Source organism: Typopeltis vanoorti, chromosome 19, assembly GCF_054136105.1.
Source record: "Typopeltis vanoorti isolate ZY-2024b chromosome 19, IOZ_Tvanoo_1.0, whole genome shotgun sequence".
NCBI classification, from domain to species: Eukaryota; Metazoa; Arthropoda; class Arachnida; order Uropygi; family Thelyphonidae; genus Typopeltis; species Typopeltis vanoorti.
Genome location: NC_143567.1, coordinates 21668780 through 21688977, shown reverse-complemented (window position 1 = coordinate 21688977; position 20198 = coordinate 21668780). Strand labels below are relative to the sequence as shown.

At 36.7% G+C, this 20198-nt stretch overlaps 1 protein-coding gene across 1 annotated transcript in view; it reads right to left on the bottom strand.

The window, feature by feature from the left end:
* Positions 1–8372: 8372 nt before the first annotated feature.
* Nup43 (nucleoporin 43) overlaps positions 8373–20198 on the bottom strand; it is a 120183-nt gene continuing 108357 nt past the window's right edge. Inside the window, exons 6-7 of the mRNA XM_090409374.1 lie at positions 18278–18561; positions 8373–9211 (exon numbers count right to left, since the gene is read on the bottom strand). Of these exons, the coding sequence (XP_090265500.1) occupies positions 9024–9211; positions 18278–18561 (472 nt within the window). The 3' untranslated portion in view covers positions 8373–9023. The remainder of the gene's footprint in view (positions 9212–18277; positions 18562–20198) is intronic.

The following is a 20198-nucleotide window of genomic DNA, read 5'->3' as shown; positions in this document are numbered from 1 at the left end:
CTTTGTACCATATCGATCCTCTGGGTCGTTTTCCTGCCAACCTGGCAGAGAACACTTGTTTTGCTAATCTTTCTTCACCCATTCTGTTTAAGTGACCATACCACCTCAGATTAGCTCTGCTAACGCATTCCTGGGTGTTGACAATGTCAAGTTCTTTCCTAATATCCTCGTTTTTAATACGATATTGCCATTGATACCATCTGTTCATGCTTCTAATCTTTCTCAGGACTCTCATATCTGCGGTCTCTAGTCAAGTGTTTTATTTCTGACCCACCTCTATAAGTTAAAACTGGTTTGAACACTGTCTTATATACAGCTAATTTAGTGTTCCGACTAATTTCTCTCTTATTCCATATGCATTTATTCAATTGACGTCCTATCATACCAGCTTTGCTGATTCTGTTGTCTATTTCTATATTTAATTTACCATCTTCACTAAAAATCATACCTAAGTAGCTGAAATGTTTTACTTGTTCCACAGGTTCTCCATTCACAACACAGTTGACATTTGCAATGATTCTGCCTATTTTCATTGCCTTTGTCTTTTTATTGCTGACCGTCATACCATATCTATTACAACAGTTATTCAATTTAGTCAGAGAATCTTGCAGACTTGTAGTGGATTTATTTAGAAGTATAACATCATCTGCATAAAGCAAAGAGCTGACATTAACATCTCCAATTTTGATATCATGTTTAATACCACTTTCCTTCATAATGTGATCCATATAGATAATGAATAACAGAGGGGATAATGTACATCCTTGTCTCACTCCAGATTTAACATTAAATCATCTTCCTGTACTTCCTTCAATTCTAACTGCTGACTTACAATTCAAATAAAGACTAAGTATTATTATATAATGCCCCATTGACACCATATAATTGTAGCATATTGAATAGCTTCTCTCTTGGCACATTGTCATATGCCTTTTCCAAATCGACAAAACTTAAATACAGATCTGTTATATTCCCATGCTTTCTCAACTATTTGTCGTAAAGTGAAGATCTGATCCTGACAGCCTCTATTTGGCCTGAATCCAGCTTGTTCTTCACCAAGCTTTTCTTCCACAATTCTTCTCAACCGTTTCTCAAGTATACTTGAGGGTGGCGCTAGCATCGCCGTAGCAACGTGGCGGTGAATTTGAGCTGTGCAGAAGAAAGTGATTTTTAATCGGTGAATAGTCCGCTTTTTTTCCCCGTTTTTCTACGTTTTTGAGTGCTAAATTGTTTCTCTGAATACGAGTGTACTTCAGTGGTTGTTTTTTGGAAGTTAGTTGCTGTCGCGATATAATATATTTTGGTACCGTCGGAATCGAACGCGTAACGGTGGAAGACAAAACGAAGCTAAGTTACTGTATTTAGTTATATTTCATTTTATTTAATTATATTTAGTACTTAAATGTTCTGATGTTTGTACTTTTTTCCTCTTATTTATTAATTGAATAATTATTAAAGATTAGGGTATAATTTGACAAAACACGTCACAGATAAGTATGGCACCTGTGCGAAGGAAAATGGCTGCCAGTAATGAAGGTTCGCCATCGTTATCAAAGAACGGTAGCATAAAAGAAATGAGTCAGTGTACTAGCTGTGAAATGTACGCTTTGCGGAGTGCGGTCGGAGTGTGGTTAGATGATAATAAAGAATTGAATGTGTGTAGAAAATGTAGGGAGAATGCGGAATTGAAGTGTATTTCGGATCGTGAGTGTGATATTTTTGTCAACCTTCAGAATGAAGGAAACAGGGATATGACAAGAAACGGCAAGGTTGTACATGAAAATTGTGAGAGTGTGAATGTAGAAAGTGTGAATGATAGTATAAATGGTTTCTCAGAGAACAAAAAAGATGAGATAGATGCATTGAGTGAGATCGCGTTGTTGAATAGTGCGATAGAAAGAGCAAAACAGCAGCTAGAGTGCATGAACAAAAGTAGACTGAATGAACCAACCAATAATAAAAGGTATGACAGGAAAAATAGACGTATGAATGTGAACATGAACAAAATGAAGGATAGAGTGCTGTATGGAGACTCCTTAGTACGAGGTGTGTTAGTAGAGGATTTGACAAAATCGTACCAACCTGGTGCGACCATAAAGGACGTAACTGCGTCTATTAGAGAGCAAAAGGAAAGGGTGAAAGAAATGATTGTTGTGGCAGGTACGAATGATTTGAAAGGAGATAAAATGGAAATGATAGAAGACCTGAATGAATTGTTTGAGGTAGCAAAAGAAAAGAGTGAGAGAGTTAGAATGATTAGTCTTTTGCCACGGTATGACAGTGAAATGTTTAAAAGGAGGGCTATAATTGCAAATGACTTTATGCGTGGGTTATGTATGACGAGTGGTGTGGAATTTGTGGATGTGTGGAGTGAGTTTGATGGGCGAAAGGATCTATATAAGATGGATGGCTTGCATTTGAATGGTTACGGTGTAAGAAGACTTGAGAAAGTGTTGCTGAATGTAGTGGATGTGCAAATTCAGGGAAACTAGATTTGTTAGGGGGGGGGGGGAGTAGAGATACAGTCCTTATGGAGGCAGTTGAATGTAAGAATGAATATAATATGCCAGAGCAAATAAGGACAACAAATCTGAGTGGGATAGTTAATATAAGGCATCAAGGTAGGGTTGGGGCTAATGGGGGTCTTAAATTCATGTACACTAATACTAGGAGTATTAGGAACAAGAAGGAAGAGTTTTTGGCCATGGTTGGCACTTCCAGACCACAGGTTATAGGTATTAGTGAAACATGGCTGACTGTAGATGATATAACTAGTGGGATTGAATGTGATGGGTATAGTGTGTTCAGGAATGACAGAGAGAATAAAATGGGGGGAGGAGTATTGTTGATGATAGCTGATGAGCTCCAGCCAAGGAGAATAGAAGTTGAATTGCAGGCTAGAGAAAAGAGCACATTTGAGGCCATTTGGTGTGAGATTGTGGCTAGCAGAACTAAATATACAATTGGGTGCTGCTATAGACCAGGTGATGGAAAAGATGGTGGTGACAGTATGCACAAGCAAATAGAAGAAATGGGTGATTATTATGGGAGATTTCAACTATGGTCGCATTGATTGGAGTGAGGAGAGGACACACGGGAGGAAGGAACTGGATTTTATGCGGTTATTAAAGGATAACTATCTGCGACAGCATGTAATGGAAAATACTAGGGGTCAGAGAGTGCTTGACCTAGTAATTACATCTGAGGATTTGGCTGTAAAAAATATGACCACATTGCCACCAATCCGTGAGAGTGATCATAGGGTCTTAACTTGGGAGGTGGCTAAAGGTGTAGAATTTTCAATTAAGACAGGGTACATGTGGAATTATCGGGCTGGAAAGTATGACAAGCTTAGGAGTTTGATTGGTTCAGTGCCATGGCATGCACAACTGCAAGGACTAGAAGTTAATAGTGCATGGGAGGTAGTTAAGAAGTGCTTGCATGAAGCAATGGCTGACTGTATACCTAGAGTCCGAATAATAAATCAAGTAGGGGTTAAATGGATGAATAACACCATTAAGCTTGAGTTGCAAAAAAAGAAACAACTATGGAGGGAATTTAAGGAGAAGGGTGAACGGTATAAAGCACAGGCCAGAAGGGTGACGAGTGTGGTAAGAAAAGCAAAAAAGGATTACGAAAGAACATTGGCCATGCAGGCTAAAGAGAATCCTAAACAGTTTTTTAGATATGTAGCAAGTAAAAGGAAAAATGTACATGGCAGATTGATTTTAAAGAATGCCGATGGTAGGGAGGTAACTGAATCAGTTGAGATAGTTGAGTTACTGAGTGAGCACTTTGCAAATGTATATCATCCAGGTGGTGACATTGCAGAAACGAATAAACCAGTAGATTATACGGGAATTGTGGTTAATGAAGTGGAGGCGAGTAGTCTATTGCATAACCTCAATGTCAATACATCTGTGGGATTGGATAGTATACCAGCTTGTGGTGTACGAGAAACAGCTAAAGAATTGTCAGTACCCTTGACCATTTTGTTTAATTTGAGTCTCGGGTCTGGGTTAGTCCCGAGCGGGTGGAAAGAGGGGAAAATAGTTCCACTGCATAAAGGTGGTTCCAAGACTGCTGTAGTAAATTACCGACCGATTAGCATATCAGGAATCATTGTCAAGGTCTTAGAGAAAATAGTCAAGAGGAAAATACAAGATTGGATAGAAGAAAATGGGATACTGTATCGGGGACAGCATGGTTTTGTGAAGGGTAGGTCATGCCTCAGTAACTTGCTCACGTATTATAACACAGTGACAGCTGAACTGGATAAGGGTAATGGGTTTACGGTGATTCTACTGGACCTTGCCAAGGCCTTTGACAGGATTCCACATGGAATTCTAATCAGTAAATTGCAGCATATGGGAATGGACATAGGGTTGGTGAGATGGATAGGAGGGTGGTTGACGGAGAGATATCAGAGTGGTTTACTCGGGAGTAGAGTCCACAAGACGGCCTGTGACTAGTGGTGTGCCACAAGGATCTGTTCTTGGACCATTGCTGTTTAATTTGTTCATAAATGATATAGGAAATGATCTGAGAGGAACTGTTCATTTGTTTGCGGATGATGCGAAGTTGGGTAGGGCAATAGTGAATGCAGATGACGTCAAAATTTTGCAGGATGATTTGGATAGATTGGAGGTCTGGGCTAAGGAGAATGGATGTCAGTTTAATGTGGCAAAATGTAAGGTTATGCATTTTGGGGTGAAAAGATTGGCGGCAGTTTACTGCATTGGTGGAACCGTGCTCCAGGAAATTGATGAGGCACGAGATTTAGGAGTGTTGGTAGATAAGGAATTGAAATTTAGGGGACACATTGCAAAAGTGACCAAAACAGCTCATCAAATCACTTGGTTGCTGAAGAATACGATGACAAGCAGGTTATTGTTCCTCTGTATCGAGCCTTGATAAGACCCCATCTAGACTACTGTGCTCAGATTTGGTCACCTAGGTTTCTTCTTGATGGGGAGGAGGTGGAGAGGATCCAGAGGCGAGTGACCAAGATGATAGGTCTGTGGAATGAACCGTATGAGAACAGGTTGAGGATTTGTGGGTTGCAAAAATTGGTTGATAGGCGGAGGAGGGGAGATATGATTGAGACATTCAAATTACTGAAGGGTTTCTATAAAATTAATTCAGAAGATATTTTTGAGAACAATGCTGGTTGTGGGAGGACTAGGGGACATCCATGGAAACTGGGCAAAAGTGTGGTTAGTAAAGGTGTTAGAGCTGGGTTCTTTACTTTTAGAGTAGTGAATGAGTGGAATGTGCTCCCTGAGTCTGTGGTGGATGCTGTGACAGTGAATGAGTTTAAGGACTAATGAATAAATAATTTAATTAATAGATAATTCCTGATGATTGGAGTAGAGCTCTCATAGTACCCATATATAGAAAGGGAAATAAAACTGAATGTGAGAATTACGAGGTATGATAGATACTGTATGAATGTCAAATAGTTGTGATGAATATGATTTGGGGCCTCCCTCGATGAGTCCAATGACTCCCTGGAGTTGCCCGTAAAAATAGTAATAATAATAATACTTGCATAAATCTTGCCAGGAACACTCAGTAGGGAAATACCTCTGTAATTCTCACATTCAGTTTTATTTCCCTTTCTATATATGGGTACTATGAGAGCTCTACTCCAATCATCAGGAATTATCTATTAATTAAATTATTTATTCATTAGTCCCGATTAAATGCTATTTACTTGTATTTTAGGTTTTCGAGAATTTGTTTAGGCGACCCAGCATTTAGCTTTCATGGCCCGGTGCCGGGTCGTGACCCACCATTTGGGAAATGCTGTACTAGAGGATACATTTTAAACTTAATGATAGTTGACTACTGGAGTAAATCATAAAGCATTGGACATCTTCCAATTCAAGAAATGCTGGACAAGTGGGGAGATTGAGCCTCCATATCTCAGTCAGCATAGATGAAGTCCATTGGTCTGAAAGACCTGGGTTCGATTGCTGTCCATGACGTTAGGAAACCTTAGTTGGTCTCATATGGAGGTGGAGGGTTTTTCACCCCTCAGAAAAGACAAACCAGCCTTGTGAACACATGGATTTACAGCCATGAATACTTAAAATATGTGTGGAAGAGATAGTCTTCACCATATGTTAGACAGTCGTAGTCAATCATGAGTCGCATCATGGCAGTTAACACAGGAATAGGATGGGATAGAGGAGATGATGGAAACTCTAGTGGTGGTTTTCTCCCTTTCATTTCTACCCTACGTGAGACCTTTGTAGACAATGCCTACAAAGTGTTCCTGGTGAGATTTTACAGGGTAGTTCATCATTGCCCCCCCCCCCACACACACAAATGTATCCAGACTCGGACGTATTCATGACTGTAATCCAAGTGTTCATTTCACAGGGCCGGTTTTCCTGTTCTGGGGAACGAAAAAAGAGTTTCTGGATGAAAAAACCCCTACCTCTGTATGTGACTGGCTAACTTATCTTTCACGGAAAGAGACCAGATAAAGGTTCCTCACATCACTGACTGGAATTGAACCCAGGTCTTTCCGACCAAAGGGCTTCGTCTATACTAAATGAGCTCCCTTCAGTTTTGTGTCTGTGTTCACCATCAATATATTAAAATCTTTGCTAGTTTTATGAACTGATAATTAGAAATACACATGCCAACAAATTTGCATCTTCCGCCTCCCTCCATGCCTCTCTCTTTTTTTTTTTTTAAGTAAAACATTCTCATTTGTAGAAAATGAGTGGTCACATTGGTTCATAATGCTATTAGAGGGATATCATTTTAGTTAGTGTGTGTTTCCTGTATAGTTTAACAGTCACCTTTTTAAATATAAAATGATATAATCAAAGTTGAAATATCATTAGGATTCACCTGTACTACACAAAGGTGCAGAAATCAACCAGTTTAAATGATGCTTTTAAGATTTTCTATATTATTAAGACAGTTCACAAAAACAAATTTTACAGATTTTACTTTAAAAAAGAAATAGAACCAAATGTGCCATAATATATATTAAAAAATTTGTAAAAATGTTCCCATCTGATGCAAAAGGAACAGGATATGTAGCTAAGTGAGTTGCTGCCCAGTGCATAAGATGCAATGCAATGTGTGTTATGCAATTAGCACTGTGGAAAAAAGTGTAAAAGATAAAATTAAATATACTTACACCAGGCAATGTAGTACCTTATACTGCACTAGTATGTTCCAGAATGAATGTATTAAACCAATGTTTACTTTTACTTGATACCTATCTGGAATATGGCTTGGCAAATAGGGATCAAGAGAATGTTTTATGTTAGTTTTGTATGTAGAGAAACATTGGCATATACTACTGTGGCAACAACCAAATTTAAACATTTTTTAACAAACATTCTTACAAGTAAAAATGTAGAATATTACAAGCAGCTTTTACACTTTAAATAAGCTGAAAGTAAACACAGAAAGCCAGTTTTCTAGTTGCTGAGTAACTAATTTTACTGTTTTGCCAAACAATAGTGTTATTAGAAGTGGAATCCTTTTAATTTCAACTTGAGCTTATACTTCAAACATTGTAATTCACTATCAGTACAAGAATCACTGACATGTCAAAAGATATTAAACTGAACACGTAAGAAAAACTGAAAATTTTGACTTTGCTTTTCACACAGATAAACATAAGCATTAGTGGCAAAGCATAGCTTGTGGTATTTATTTGTTAAGTAATGTTTCCATAACTAAGGATACCGAAATGGTTTTGAAATAATGTCAAATTATAATATGGGGTCCACATATCAGGAATTTGTGATAACTGCCAAGCAAAAGTAATCCAAATCTCATGTCAACTCATTGTTTTCTACATCGAAAATCTCTAATTTCCAAAAGAGTACGGGGGAAAGAGTTAAAAATAAATTGTGAAACAGATGCTAAGCAAAAGTATGGAGTCATTTTGTGTAACACTTGCTTTACAAGTTTGAAAGCCATCTAAAGGGAAAGGTATTTACAGTTCCCAATTACATATGTACCAGTTATAAGAAAGTTTTTTTTAAGCAGGGAAAAAACATGTTTTCCTACTTGCTCAGTAATGTCCCATCTGTCTTGCGCCAATAATACATCCATAATCACTGATTGCGATACACTTTCAGGAAGCCTCCCATGTCTGCCTATTTACCATCTTGTGTTCGGTTTGGGTATATTTCATTTGTCCATTGAGTATTTATTTCAGAACGTCAATGAATGAAAAGCATGCAAAAAAGACAACATAAAGTTCAACTGACACTTAATTTAAAAGAATAAAATTTTGATACATTTCCAGTGGTTGTACATATCGAATCTGAAGAATGATGAAAAATATGACTAGATTAGAACTCCATGTGTTAAAGGCTCTGTGTTACAAATTAATTTATTGCCAATGAAGAATTAACAGATAGTATGAATTGGCTAAATATTGATGTACATCTTGCACTGCAAAGAAAGCTATGAAATTCATTTTACATTTTCAATTATGTACCTACTGCATATAAACTAGATTTTTCTGTTCTTAACATAAAAATTATCTGAGAATTGTGTAAGGATATGTCACTACTAAGCTCAAGAATCAGCGAAATATAAAAAAAGCAGTTTCTTATCGAAACACACATTTATGCAATGGCAATATTAATGTTTTCTGTAGTTACTTATGTCTGTTTATTAAAATGGAAGATTATGATGATATACACTTAAATAGGTAGTTTTTCCAAAGTTATATATGCAATATTTTATTCACTGTACTGAAAAATCATTTGCTTTTTCAGAAAACAGAGAATGCTGACCTAAGTACATTCACAAATTTATTGAATTTAACTGAATGCATTCATTTATTTAATATTAACTATTAGTAATGCTCTACAACAGCAAGCACAGTTCAACAGTCTTCATTACAAAAATTGCATAAATATCATCTTCCAAAAGCAACTGCTATATACAAATCTGTAACCATAAGAATTTAAGATGAAAAGAATAGAACATCATGAAGTGGGAGACTGATGTATTTCTTGAATTAACAGCAGTTCTTAAAAATGCTCAACATTGGCTAGATGTAGAAGATATACAGCTTCATTATCAGAACCACATACTAAATTAGAACCTTTAATATCCAGGCTATTTACACTCATTACACATGATGGAAGGAGGGAAACAATTTCTAGCCTGTGTTTAGAAGCTTCACAGTTGAGCCAACAATTTCCAGATTGCAGCATTTCTGAAAGAGAAACCAAATGGTTAAGGAAGATTAAAATATGCAGCATTTCCTCAAAAACAGAATAAAATTTCTGTACTCTCAAAGTTAGTTTTTTTTTTTTTTTTTTTTTTTTATAACATAAAATAAAGGCTCACCCACAATACTTGTATAATAAAGTATACATGACAGCTGACCTTAGTGCAACTGTACATGGAATTAATTTATTCAGTGTACAATAACACCGTTTAATTCTAAAGCAGAAGTAAACAACTATCCTCTTGTATTGGATACACTTACTGATAAGACCATTCAGGGTTTCTGTCTACTAGAAACATTTAAAGGTTGATATATCCAACCAGCATATCATAAAAGGCAAGTGTTGTCAAGACTAGTGTACTGCACTTACTCCATTTTTTAAATCCAGTCCTACAAATAAATTAAACCACATGGACTGCAAATCAATAAAAGCAAGCTCATAATATCAGTTCTCAATTAGATCTCTATACATGGTTACAAAAAAGTTAATTATACTTGCCAAGATTTTATTCTTGTTTGTCTTTATCCAAATGTAAGCAAACAAAGTTTTCTTGTACCTCTGTTAGATGTCAAATGAGTTCCTCTTTCTTACTTTAAATTTAGGAACGTTAGAAAACAGTTAAAGATCTTCAAAATTCAGTCTATGAATTGCCTTCAAACTAGTCCATATACCTTGCTCCTGCCATCTCTCCTAATTTGGTCAAACTGGTTCACTGTGTTGATGTACCATCAACAATAAAGAATTAATGAAGAAAATATACAAAAGTTAAATTCAAAATTTCTTTATTTTCTTCGAGACCTACAGTTGTGGCATTACCTCTATGGTTGAAGAGAACTGGAGTTCAAATGTACAATAACACCGTTTAAATCTAAAGCAGAAGTAAACAACTATCCTCTTGTACTGGATACACTTAATGATAAGACCATTCAGGGTTTCTGTCTACTAGAAACATTTAAAGGTTGATATATCCAACCAACATATAAAAGGCAAGTGTTGTCAAGACTAGTGTACTGCGCTTACTCCATTTTTTAAATCCAGTCCTACAAATAAATTAAACCACATGGACTGGAAATCAATAAAAACAAGCTCATAATATCAGTTCTCAATATTTTAGGATGTGAGGAACCTTGAAAAGGTCTTATCCACTTATGGTAAAGTTGCTAGTCTCATACGAAGGTGGCAGATCTTTTTTTTTAAATACCTCCTTCCTGAAAATGTAGGCTTTTCATCTCTCAAAACGGCCAAAGAACACATGCAATTGTTCTTTGGACGTTTTGGACGACTGATGTGGATGTGTGGAGTGAGTTTGATGGGCGAAAGGATCTATATATAAGATGGATGGCTTGCATTTGAATGGTTACGGTGTAAGAAGACTTGAGAAAGTGTTGCTGAATGTAGTGGATGTGCAAATTCAGAGAAACTAGATTTGTTAAGTGGGGGGGAGTAGATAAGAAGACTTGAGAAAGTGTTGCTGAATGTAGTGGATGTGCAAATTCAGGGAAACTAGATTTGTTAAGTGGGGGGGAGTAGATATACAGTCCTTAGGGAGGCAGTTGAATGTAAGAATGAATATAATATGCCAGAGCAAATAAGGACAACAAATCTGAGTGGGATAGTTAATATAAGGCATCAAGGTAGGGTTGAGGCTAATGGCGGTCTTAAATTCATGTACACTAATACTAGGAGTATTAGGAACAAGAAGGAAGAGTTTTTGGCCATAGTTGGCACTTCCAGACCACAGGTTATAGGTATTAGTGAAACATGGCTGACTGTAGATGATATAACTAGTGGGATTGAATGTGATGGGTATAGTGTGTTCAGGAATGACAGAGAGAATAAAATGGGGGGAGGAGTATTGTTGATGATAGCTGATGAGCTCCAGCCAAGGAGAATAGAAGTTGAATTGCAGGATAGAGAAAAGAGCACATTTGAGGCCATTTGGTGTGAGATTGTGGCTAGCAGAACTAAATATACAATTAGGTGCTGCTATAGACCAGGTGATGGAAAAGATGGTGGTGACAGTATGCACAACCAAATAGAAGAAATGGGTGGAAGGAGGGTGATTATTATGGGAGATTTCAACTATGGTCGCATTGATTGGAGCGAGGAGAGGACACACGGAAGGAAGGAACTGGATTTTATGCGGTTATTAAGGGATAACTATCTGCGACAGCATGTAATGGAAAATACTAGGGGTCAGAGAGTGCTTGACCTAGTAATTACATCTGAGGATTTGGCTGTAAAAAATATGACCACATTGCCACCAATCGGTGAGAGTGATCATAGGGTCTTAACTTGGGAGGTGGCTAAAGGTGTAGAATTTTCAATTAAGACAGGGTACATGTGCAATTATCGGGCTGGAAAGTATGACAAGCTTAGGAGTTTGATTGGTTCAGTGCCATGGCATGTACAACTGCAAGGACTAGAAGTTGATAGTGCATGGGAAGTAGTTAAGAAGTGCTTGCATGAAGCAATGGTTGACTGTATACCTAGAGTCCGAATAATAAATCAAGTAGGGGTTAAATGGATGAATAACACCATTAAGCTTGAGTTGCAAAAAAAGAAACAACTATGGAGGGAATTTAAGGAGAAGGGTGACGGCAGGCACATGAATGGTATAAAGCGCAGGCAAGAAGGGTGAAGAGTGTGGTAAGAAAAGCAAAAAAGGATTACGAAAGAACATTGGCCATGCAGGCTAAAGAGAATCCTAAACAGTTTTTTAGATATGTAGCAAGTAAAAGGAAAAATGTACACGGCAGATTGATTTTAAAGAATGCCGATGGTAGGGAGGTAACTGAATTAGTTGAGTTAATAAGTGAGCACTTTGCAAGAGTATATCATCCAGGTGGTGACATTGCAGAAACGAATAAACCAGTAGATTATACGGGAATTGTGGTTAATGAAGTGGAGGTGAGTAGTCTATTGCATAACCTCAATGTCAATACATTTGTGGGATTGGATGGTATACCAGCTCGTGGTGTACGAGAAACAGCTAAAGAATTGTCGGTATCCTTGACCATTTTGTTTAATTTGAGTCTCGGGTCTGGGTTAGTCCCGAGCGGGTGGAAAGAGGGGAAAATAGTTCCACTGCATAAAGGTGGTTCCAAGACTGCTGTTGTAAATTACCGACCAATTAGCATATCAGGAATCATTGTCAAGGTCTTAGAGAAATTAGTCAAGAAAAGAATACAGGATTGGATAGATGAAAATGGGATATTGTATGGGGGACAACATAGTTTTGTGAAGGGTAGATCATGCCTCAGTAACTTGCTCACGTTTTATAACACAGTGACGGCTGAACTGGATACGGGTAATGGGTTTACAGTGATACTACTGGACCTTGCCAAGGCCTTTGATAGGATACCACATGGAACCCTAATCAGTAAACTGGAGCAGATGGGGATAGATATAGAGTTGGTGAGATGGATAGGAGGGTGGTTTATTCAGGAGTGGAGTCTAAAAGACGTCTTGTGACTAGTGGAGTGCCACAGGGCTCTGTTCTTGGACCACTGCTTTTCAATTTGTTCATCAATGATATTGGAAAGGATCTGAGAGGAAGTGTTCACTTGTTTGCTGATGATACAAAGTTGGGTAGAGCAATTGTGAGTGCACAGGATGTCAAAATTTTACAGGATGATTTGGATAGTTTGGAGGACTGGGCTAGGAAAAATGGATGTCAATTTAATGTGGCAAAGTGTAAGGTTTGGGGTTTCTCTTACCTCCCTACATGTAGGAGATTGATGAGGCCAGGGATTTGGGAGTGTTGGTGGATAGGGAGTTGAAGTTTAGGGGGCACATTGCAAAAGTAACTAAAACAGCTCACCAAATCACTTGGCTTCTGAAAAATACTTTACCATGCAGAGACGAACAAGTTGTTGTTCCTCTATATCGAGCCTTGATAAGACCCCATCTGGACTTCTGTGCCCAGTTATGGGCACCAATGTTTCTTCGTGATGGGGAGGAAGTGGAGAGGGTCCAGAGACGAGTGACCAAGATGATAGCAGGTCTGTGGAATGAACCTTATGAGAATAAGTTGAAGATTTGTGGGTTGCAGAAATTGGACGATAGGCAAAGGAGGGGTGATATGATTGAGACATTCAAATTACTGAAGGGTTTTTAAAAGATTGATCCAGAAGATATTTTTGAAAATATGACTGGTGGTGGGAGGACTAGGGGCCATGCATGGAAGCTGGGCAAGAGCGTGGTTGACAAGGGTGTTAGAGCTAGGTTCTTTGCTTGGAGAGTGGTGAATGAGTGGAATAAGCTTCCAGAGTCTGTTGTGGGTGCTATGACCGTGAATGAGTTCAAGGCAAGGTATGATAGATACTGTGTGAATGTTGAATAGTTGTGCTTGACATGATGTTAGGGCCTCCCTCGATTAGTCTGTCGACTCCTTGGAGTTTCCCGGAAGAATAATAATAATTGCAAACATAATGCATTACCTTCATAGCGTTAGTTACTTTGGCTGTACAATAATCCCCCGATTTGTGCGTCATTTTTTTTTATACCCAAATTCAATTAGTTAAAATGTTACAGATTTTAAAAATTTTCTATCTATACATTTTTATGGCTAACTATTTTAAAAAATCACTCACCAGAATGAAATCATTTAGTTACCGATTTAAAGCATTTTATAAAGTTATTTTTAATGCCATACTACACTACTTCCATGTACACTATGTGCCAAATTTTTACCACCGGCTATGGTACGCCCACAGATTCGAGACACTTCTGCGCATGTCACAAAAAGGAGAATCCATTCTGATAATAGGGTAATCAATCGGTCTTCTGGGATGAGTTGTTTATTATTACATGTAGGAAAATTAACTTCTCTTTTATGATCATTGTAGTTTTTACAGTGGTAACTATTTTACGTATTGCGACCAATTCGTACGTCCTCCAATTCTTTCACCCATTTCAGCAATGATAACGTCCAAGAGTTAATTAAATCTCATTCTGAATATATTTAAGTTAAGGGATATTACATCCCATATTGTTTCTGAGCCGAATATAGAAACTATATAAAGTGTGGCGATTCCAAGCGTAAACAAATACCTGGATATAGAAACTATATAAAGTGTGGCTATTCCAAGCGTAAGCAAATACCTGGATAGTGCAGCACCTGACCCATTTACTGTTCTACATTATGAGAGAAGGTCACTACCCAGACTGATTTCAACCTTTATTGAAGTCTCATCAGTGAGTAGGTAGACCTAGTTAATACCAAGTTTGTAGCGAACAGAACTTACATCCCTTCTATGAGAATTGCCAAGAAGATGTCCTAATAAATTACTAATTATATGAAGAGCCAGAGGCTTCAATTCGGTGAAATTCAATTCAGCCAAAAGAGATTTCGCAGAAACAATGTGAAAATATTTTTCATACAATCGAAGTTTATAAGCAGTGCTTAGAGACCCTGATGAAGAGAGAAGCAGTAAAATTTGCAGAAGAGGCAATAGGGCCATACCGTCGGTTGCATGAACTGACAAAAAACATGAAAAAACCGACATGAAACAAAAACCCCGATTTTTTCTTCCTATATTAGTTTTATAACACACATCATGTAATGCCCTAAGATTTGAGTAAAAAGTCAATGACATTGTAACAAAGAAGCACTCTTAAACGAAAGCAAAGTATAAAAATTCGATTGTAGCTTAAATATTCCAAAGCACATTACATCGATTTTTTACTTAGGTTAAGTCCCATGTGAATATTGTAAAAAAATAAACTTTGTCGCAGTATAGTTTGTATTAGATGTTTTTGTAAATAATCCTTTTTAAGCTAACTGTATATACTGCTTTAATAAGAATATGTTAGAGTTTTAAAAACAAAGAAAATGTCTTTGTCGACGAAGCTGTACATGGCGGCATTAGAAAGATTGTTATTGAAACTTATATGTATGAGAAAGGCTTGCAGGATCTAAGTGTAAACATCTCCAAAGTCAGTCAGAAAGAGTTCAAACAACTTTCCGATGGCCAGCAACTTATTCAAAAGAAAGCGGAGGAGAACAAAAGGCATGCCGAACTTGAAACTTAAGATGAAAGACTCATACCGATTCTTTGGGGGTTGGCAAACTTCATGCGAGGTCTCAGAGGCCTAATAAAAAGGGACTGAAGCAAGCAGAAGGGGTCCTGGTTCCCGAATTGCTGTCAGAGAGGAGGCCTCCCAGTCCAGAGTCACCGTCAGAGAGACTGCCCAGATCCACGTTGCTTGAGAGAAGAGTTTCCCACTTCCAGAAAAGAGCTTCTTGGTTTGAGACATCGCTAGAGAGAGAGAGACTATTTCTAGGCCACAGACAAGGTTTCAAATTGCCAGAGAAAAGTTTTCAGGCCAGGTTAATGCCAGACATTCACCAGTGTGTTGAGTTACAATTTGATGAATAAAACGGCTTTACTGATATTGCTCAGTTAATGGTATTTCAAGATTATTCAAGTAAAGAAGAACTTTTGAAAATTATACCATTATTGGGAAGGACTAGGGGAGAAGACATTTTTTCGGCATTTGACGAATTTGTGAAACAACACAAACTTCCGCTTTTTAAACTTGTGTCTATTACTATGATGGTGCTCCTGCAATGATAGGTAACAAATCAGGCTTCATTTCGTTATGTAAAAATGATGACAAATATCCAGATTTTTTAACGTACCACTGTATTATTCACCAACAAGTACAGTGTAGTAAAATATTAAACACGAAAGATGTTTTGGATATTACATTTAAAATTGTAAATTCTGTTCGAGGAAAAGCCCTGCAACGGCGGTTATTTAAATTACAGGCAGATGATGATGGGGAACTTCTGTTGTACAATAATGTTCGGTGGCTCAGCAGAAGTCAATTTTTAGAAAGATTTCTTGTATTAATTAACGATATAAAAAATTTTCTTGATGGAAAAGGAGATATTTATCCACAATTGAGCGATAAAAGATGGTTGTTACACTTATCATATTTAGTAGATTTCTGTACGAAATTAAGCAATTTAAATTTAGAGTTACAAGGTAGAGATAAAAATTTGACATGTTAAGTTCAATAAAAACATAAATGAGCATGAATTTAGACATCTCCCATATTTATTAAAATTTTTTGAACAAAATCAAGAAATGCTTCGCTATGATTTAAAAGAATTTATTCATGAAATAGAATTAGTTGAGGAAGAAATAAATTCAAGATTCAAAGATTTTAATAAAACTGATATGATTGTATCTTTTATCAATACATTTCAAAAAAACTGGAACATCACATTTTAAAAAATGTGATGTTCCAGATTTCAAATTTTAAAAACTGGAACATCACAGTAATTTCAAATAAAATTAGTGGGCTGTTTGATATAAACCAAGCTGAAATAGAACTTGAGGTAATAAACATTCAGAATAGTTTACATTTAAAATCAATAAACAATGAAGTCATTTGGAAGTATGCACATGAAAAATTCCCAATATTAACCGATATTGCACGAAAAATTTTGTTGTGTTTCGAATCGACATACTTGTCAGAATCTGCTTTTTCAAATATGGCAGTCATAAAAAATTAATTAAGAAACCAAATTACAAATGATCATTTGGATGATTGTCTGCAATTGACCACTTCTTCATATCAACTTGACTATGAAAATATTGTGAGGTCCAAACAATGCCAAATTTCACATTAACTTTTTTTTTTTAATCAACCAGCATTTCCTGTAACTTGTGAGTTTGTAATCAATCTGTTGTTTTTTCTAACTTTGGTTTTCCAAAATAGAGAAATAAATATTTTATTCCAATATATTTGTTTTTTTTTGTTGTATTAAAATAATTAAAAGTGATAAATAAATTTTTAAATACACAAATAGTTTTTAGTTGTTTATTTGTGCATAATTAGATATCAGTTTGGGGGAACGTGATCTATATAACAGAGTAGATCACCGAATAACTTTTTATAGAAAAGTAGCTCGCGTAGTAAAAAAAGGTTGAACACCACTGGCCTAGTGGATGGCATACTTGCACTCCAACCAGCAGGTTGTGGGTTTTGGATTCCACTGGGCAGGGATGTAAAAGCCTGCTCTGAGTGAGCTTGTATAGTATCTTGAGTTTATAAAGCTTATCCTGGTTGGCTGAGTAGTTAGTATACCCACTCTCTAACCAACAGGCTGCAGGAATGGATGTTTGTAATTGTCTTTAGGTAGGGGGCCACTGCCCTTAAAGGGGCTTGAAAAAGTTCTATATCTGGTATGTAGAGCAGGGTTACTGGACTACGAAAAAAAATATATATAACATTGATAAACATAAATCCTTAGCTCACCCATGGTACAAAATGTACTAAAGGTTTGCTAATAACCTTTCATGGGTGAGAGCAACATAAAAAAATAAATTATTAATTTACCAAAGCGAATAGGGATCTATCAAGGGAAGCCACATCACCTGTCATATTGAATTCATTCACACTATCTGCATTCGCAATTTTCATAGGCAAGCCATATTTCTTAACACATCAAAGTGAATAATTTTGCATTTATCACAACATTGAAGCGAAAGCCATTTTCACATGCACACACTCCCAAGCCTACTGAAATCATTCTGCAAGTATTGCATGTCAGTTGCATTCCCAATTATTCTGCCTATCGTTGCCTCATCAGAAAATGGCTGTATATCTCATGTCAAATCCTTTATATCATGATTGTAAAGATTGAATAACAATAGACCGAAGACTGATCCTGAGGTACACCACTTTGATATCTATCAACAGCTATCCTCTTATCTATGCTAATACTTAATAATCCAATCCTATATCCTCCAACTTACGTAGCAGCCTTCCAATGCTGTATCTATTACCTTGTCTAACTCAACTAGAATATTATCATGAAATGTGAGAAGGCTATTCAAAATGATCTTTCCTTAGTAAAACTTATGCTTGTTTGCTGTTGAGTATAGAAATTACCTGAATAAACTGGCTGTCTGGGCCTTCATTATTACAACTGTTACAAATGGTGAATAAAAATTGCCATGAACAATGTGTGTGTGTGTGTGTAAATAGCTTTTTAAGAGTAGTTTTTTTAACACTTTTATACCGATGCTTACCTGGGGATAAGTTTGCGACATTTGAAGATAACGTTGCTTTCATTGTAGAAGCATTGCACTGAAAAAGTGAACCGTCCATGGAGCAACTATATAGGTAATTTGTGTTAGTAGGATGAAACTGTAATTCCATTACTGGGGAAGTATGAGTATCAAGAAGCGATGATGGATGCTGTAGTTGTCTCAGGTCCCAAATGTGAATAGTTCCATCATCTCTACCTGTAGCTACAATATGTGACTGCGTAGGATGTCTAACAAGACAAGTGACTGCTACATTCACATCTGGACTACAATAATGAAAATAATAAAAGTTAAAAATAAAAATACTGCCAGATTATTTAGATGAATTACTGTAATCATTACAAGAGTGAAATAAGTCTTCCAACTATTAGCACTTATAATGAAATTGAAGTAAGTGATAATTACTTATTTTATGAAGCTTAATCTAAGATTATATAGCTCTCCTTGCTTACCTAACACTTATGCTATAATTGCTCTTTCTTCATTGCTATTGTGTAAATAATGATATAATCTAAACAACTTTTAGAATTTTCCTATGAAACAGAACTTAACCCTCTCATGCACATGTCCACTGTGGTGGATAGCTACTATTGGTTTTTTAATCACCATTTCAGAAATTTGTGCATGAGAGGGTTAATATATTTATGAATAAGAGGTCTGTCACTGATGAAAATCCAAGGAGATCTAAAACTTTTTTTTTTTTTTTTACATCTCTCACACACGAGAGATACAACAAAAACCTAGAGCACAATAGAAAAGACAGATGAAACAGTAGACTGGTGAGATACAGGTTGAAATGAGTCTGTGAGAGAAGGGTTAATCTATAAGCCAAACTGCTCTCCTCGGGACAGCATCGCTAAGAATTTTTAGGTGCACCAAGCCAAATATGTGAACAGTATTCTAAAGAATGGATGGAGTTGGGATTTGTATAGAGGTAATAGCAGGGTGGGTGTAAAATAGCATCTTCAGCTGAAAAGAATGCCTAGTTTTTTTTACAGGCTGAAGAAGCTAGTGATGTGTTTATGCTAGAAGTGGCTGAAGGTAAATGCCAGTCTAAGAAGAAAATTTGATCCTGAATGGTGATCTGTGTATTAGTGAGGGTAAGTGAAATTGACCTGAGATTCCTTTTGGAAGAGAAAAAGCAGGACTGCATTTTTTATGACATTAAAAGTAACCACTTTTTCCCACTGTAGGATGGTATGGAGAGAATCTTGATGCTTGGAATATCTGAAACTGTGGTTTGTCAAAAGATTAAGATGAATGAAGTGTACTATGATTGGAAAAACTGGATGGGATTAATGGTGAACGAGAGCAAGTCATTTATGTATAGACAAAAGAGTACATGACAGGATGAAGCTCCGAGGCGCTTCTGCATTGGTAGCAATGGGGGGGGGGGGGGGCATCCACCACGATACAGTGAACAATCTGAGAGAAAACTGACCATCCAATTATAAAGAACAGTAGGTAAACCAAAATAAAGCAGTCTGTTAAACTACCCTTGATGGTAAACGGTATCCGGAGAGTTCACTGAAAAATAGTTAATCGAAAGACAATTCATCGAAAAAGCAATTCACCGAATAAACAATTAATCGAAAATCAGTTTATCAAAAACGCAATTCATCGAAAGGCAATTCCCCACAGTTAATAGAAAATACAATTCATCGAAAATACAGTTCATCGAAAAATGAATTATAAGGAGTGTGGGGTGAAGATTGTGTGCAATTTTTTTTTTGTTTTGAGAGGGATATATCTTTCAGGTCACTTATATACGGTAAACTACTATTTATCCGACTTCGTTCAGAAAGGGATTTTTTTGCGGGGCATACTGGTTGCAGTGAATGATATCCACTGAGGCGGATATAGTTGAGATGTTAAATGAACATTTCATAAATGTATTTCATCC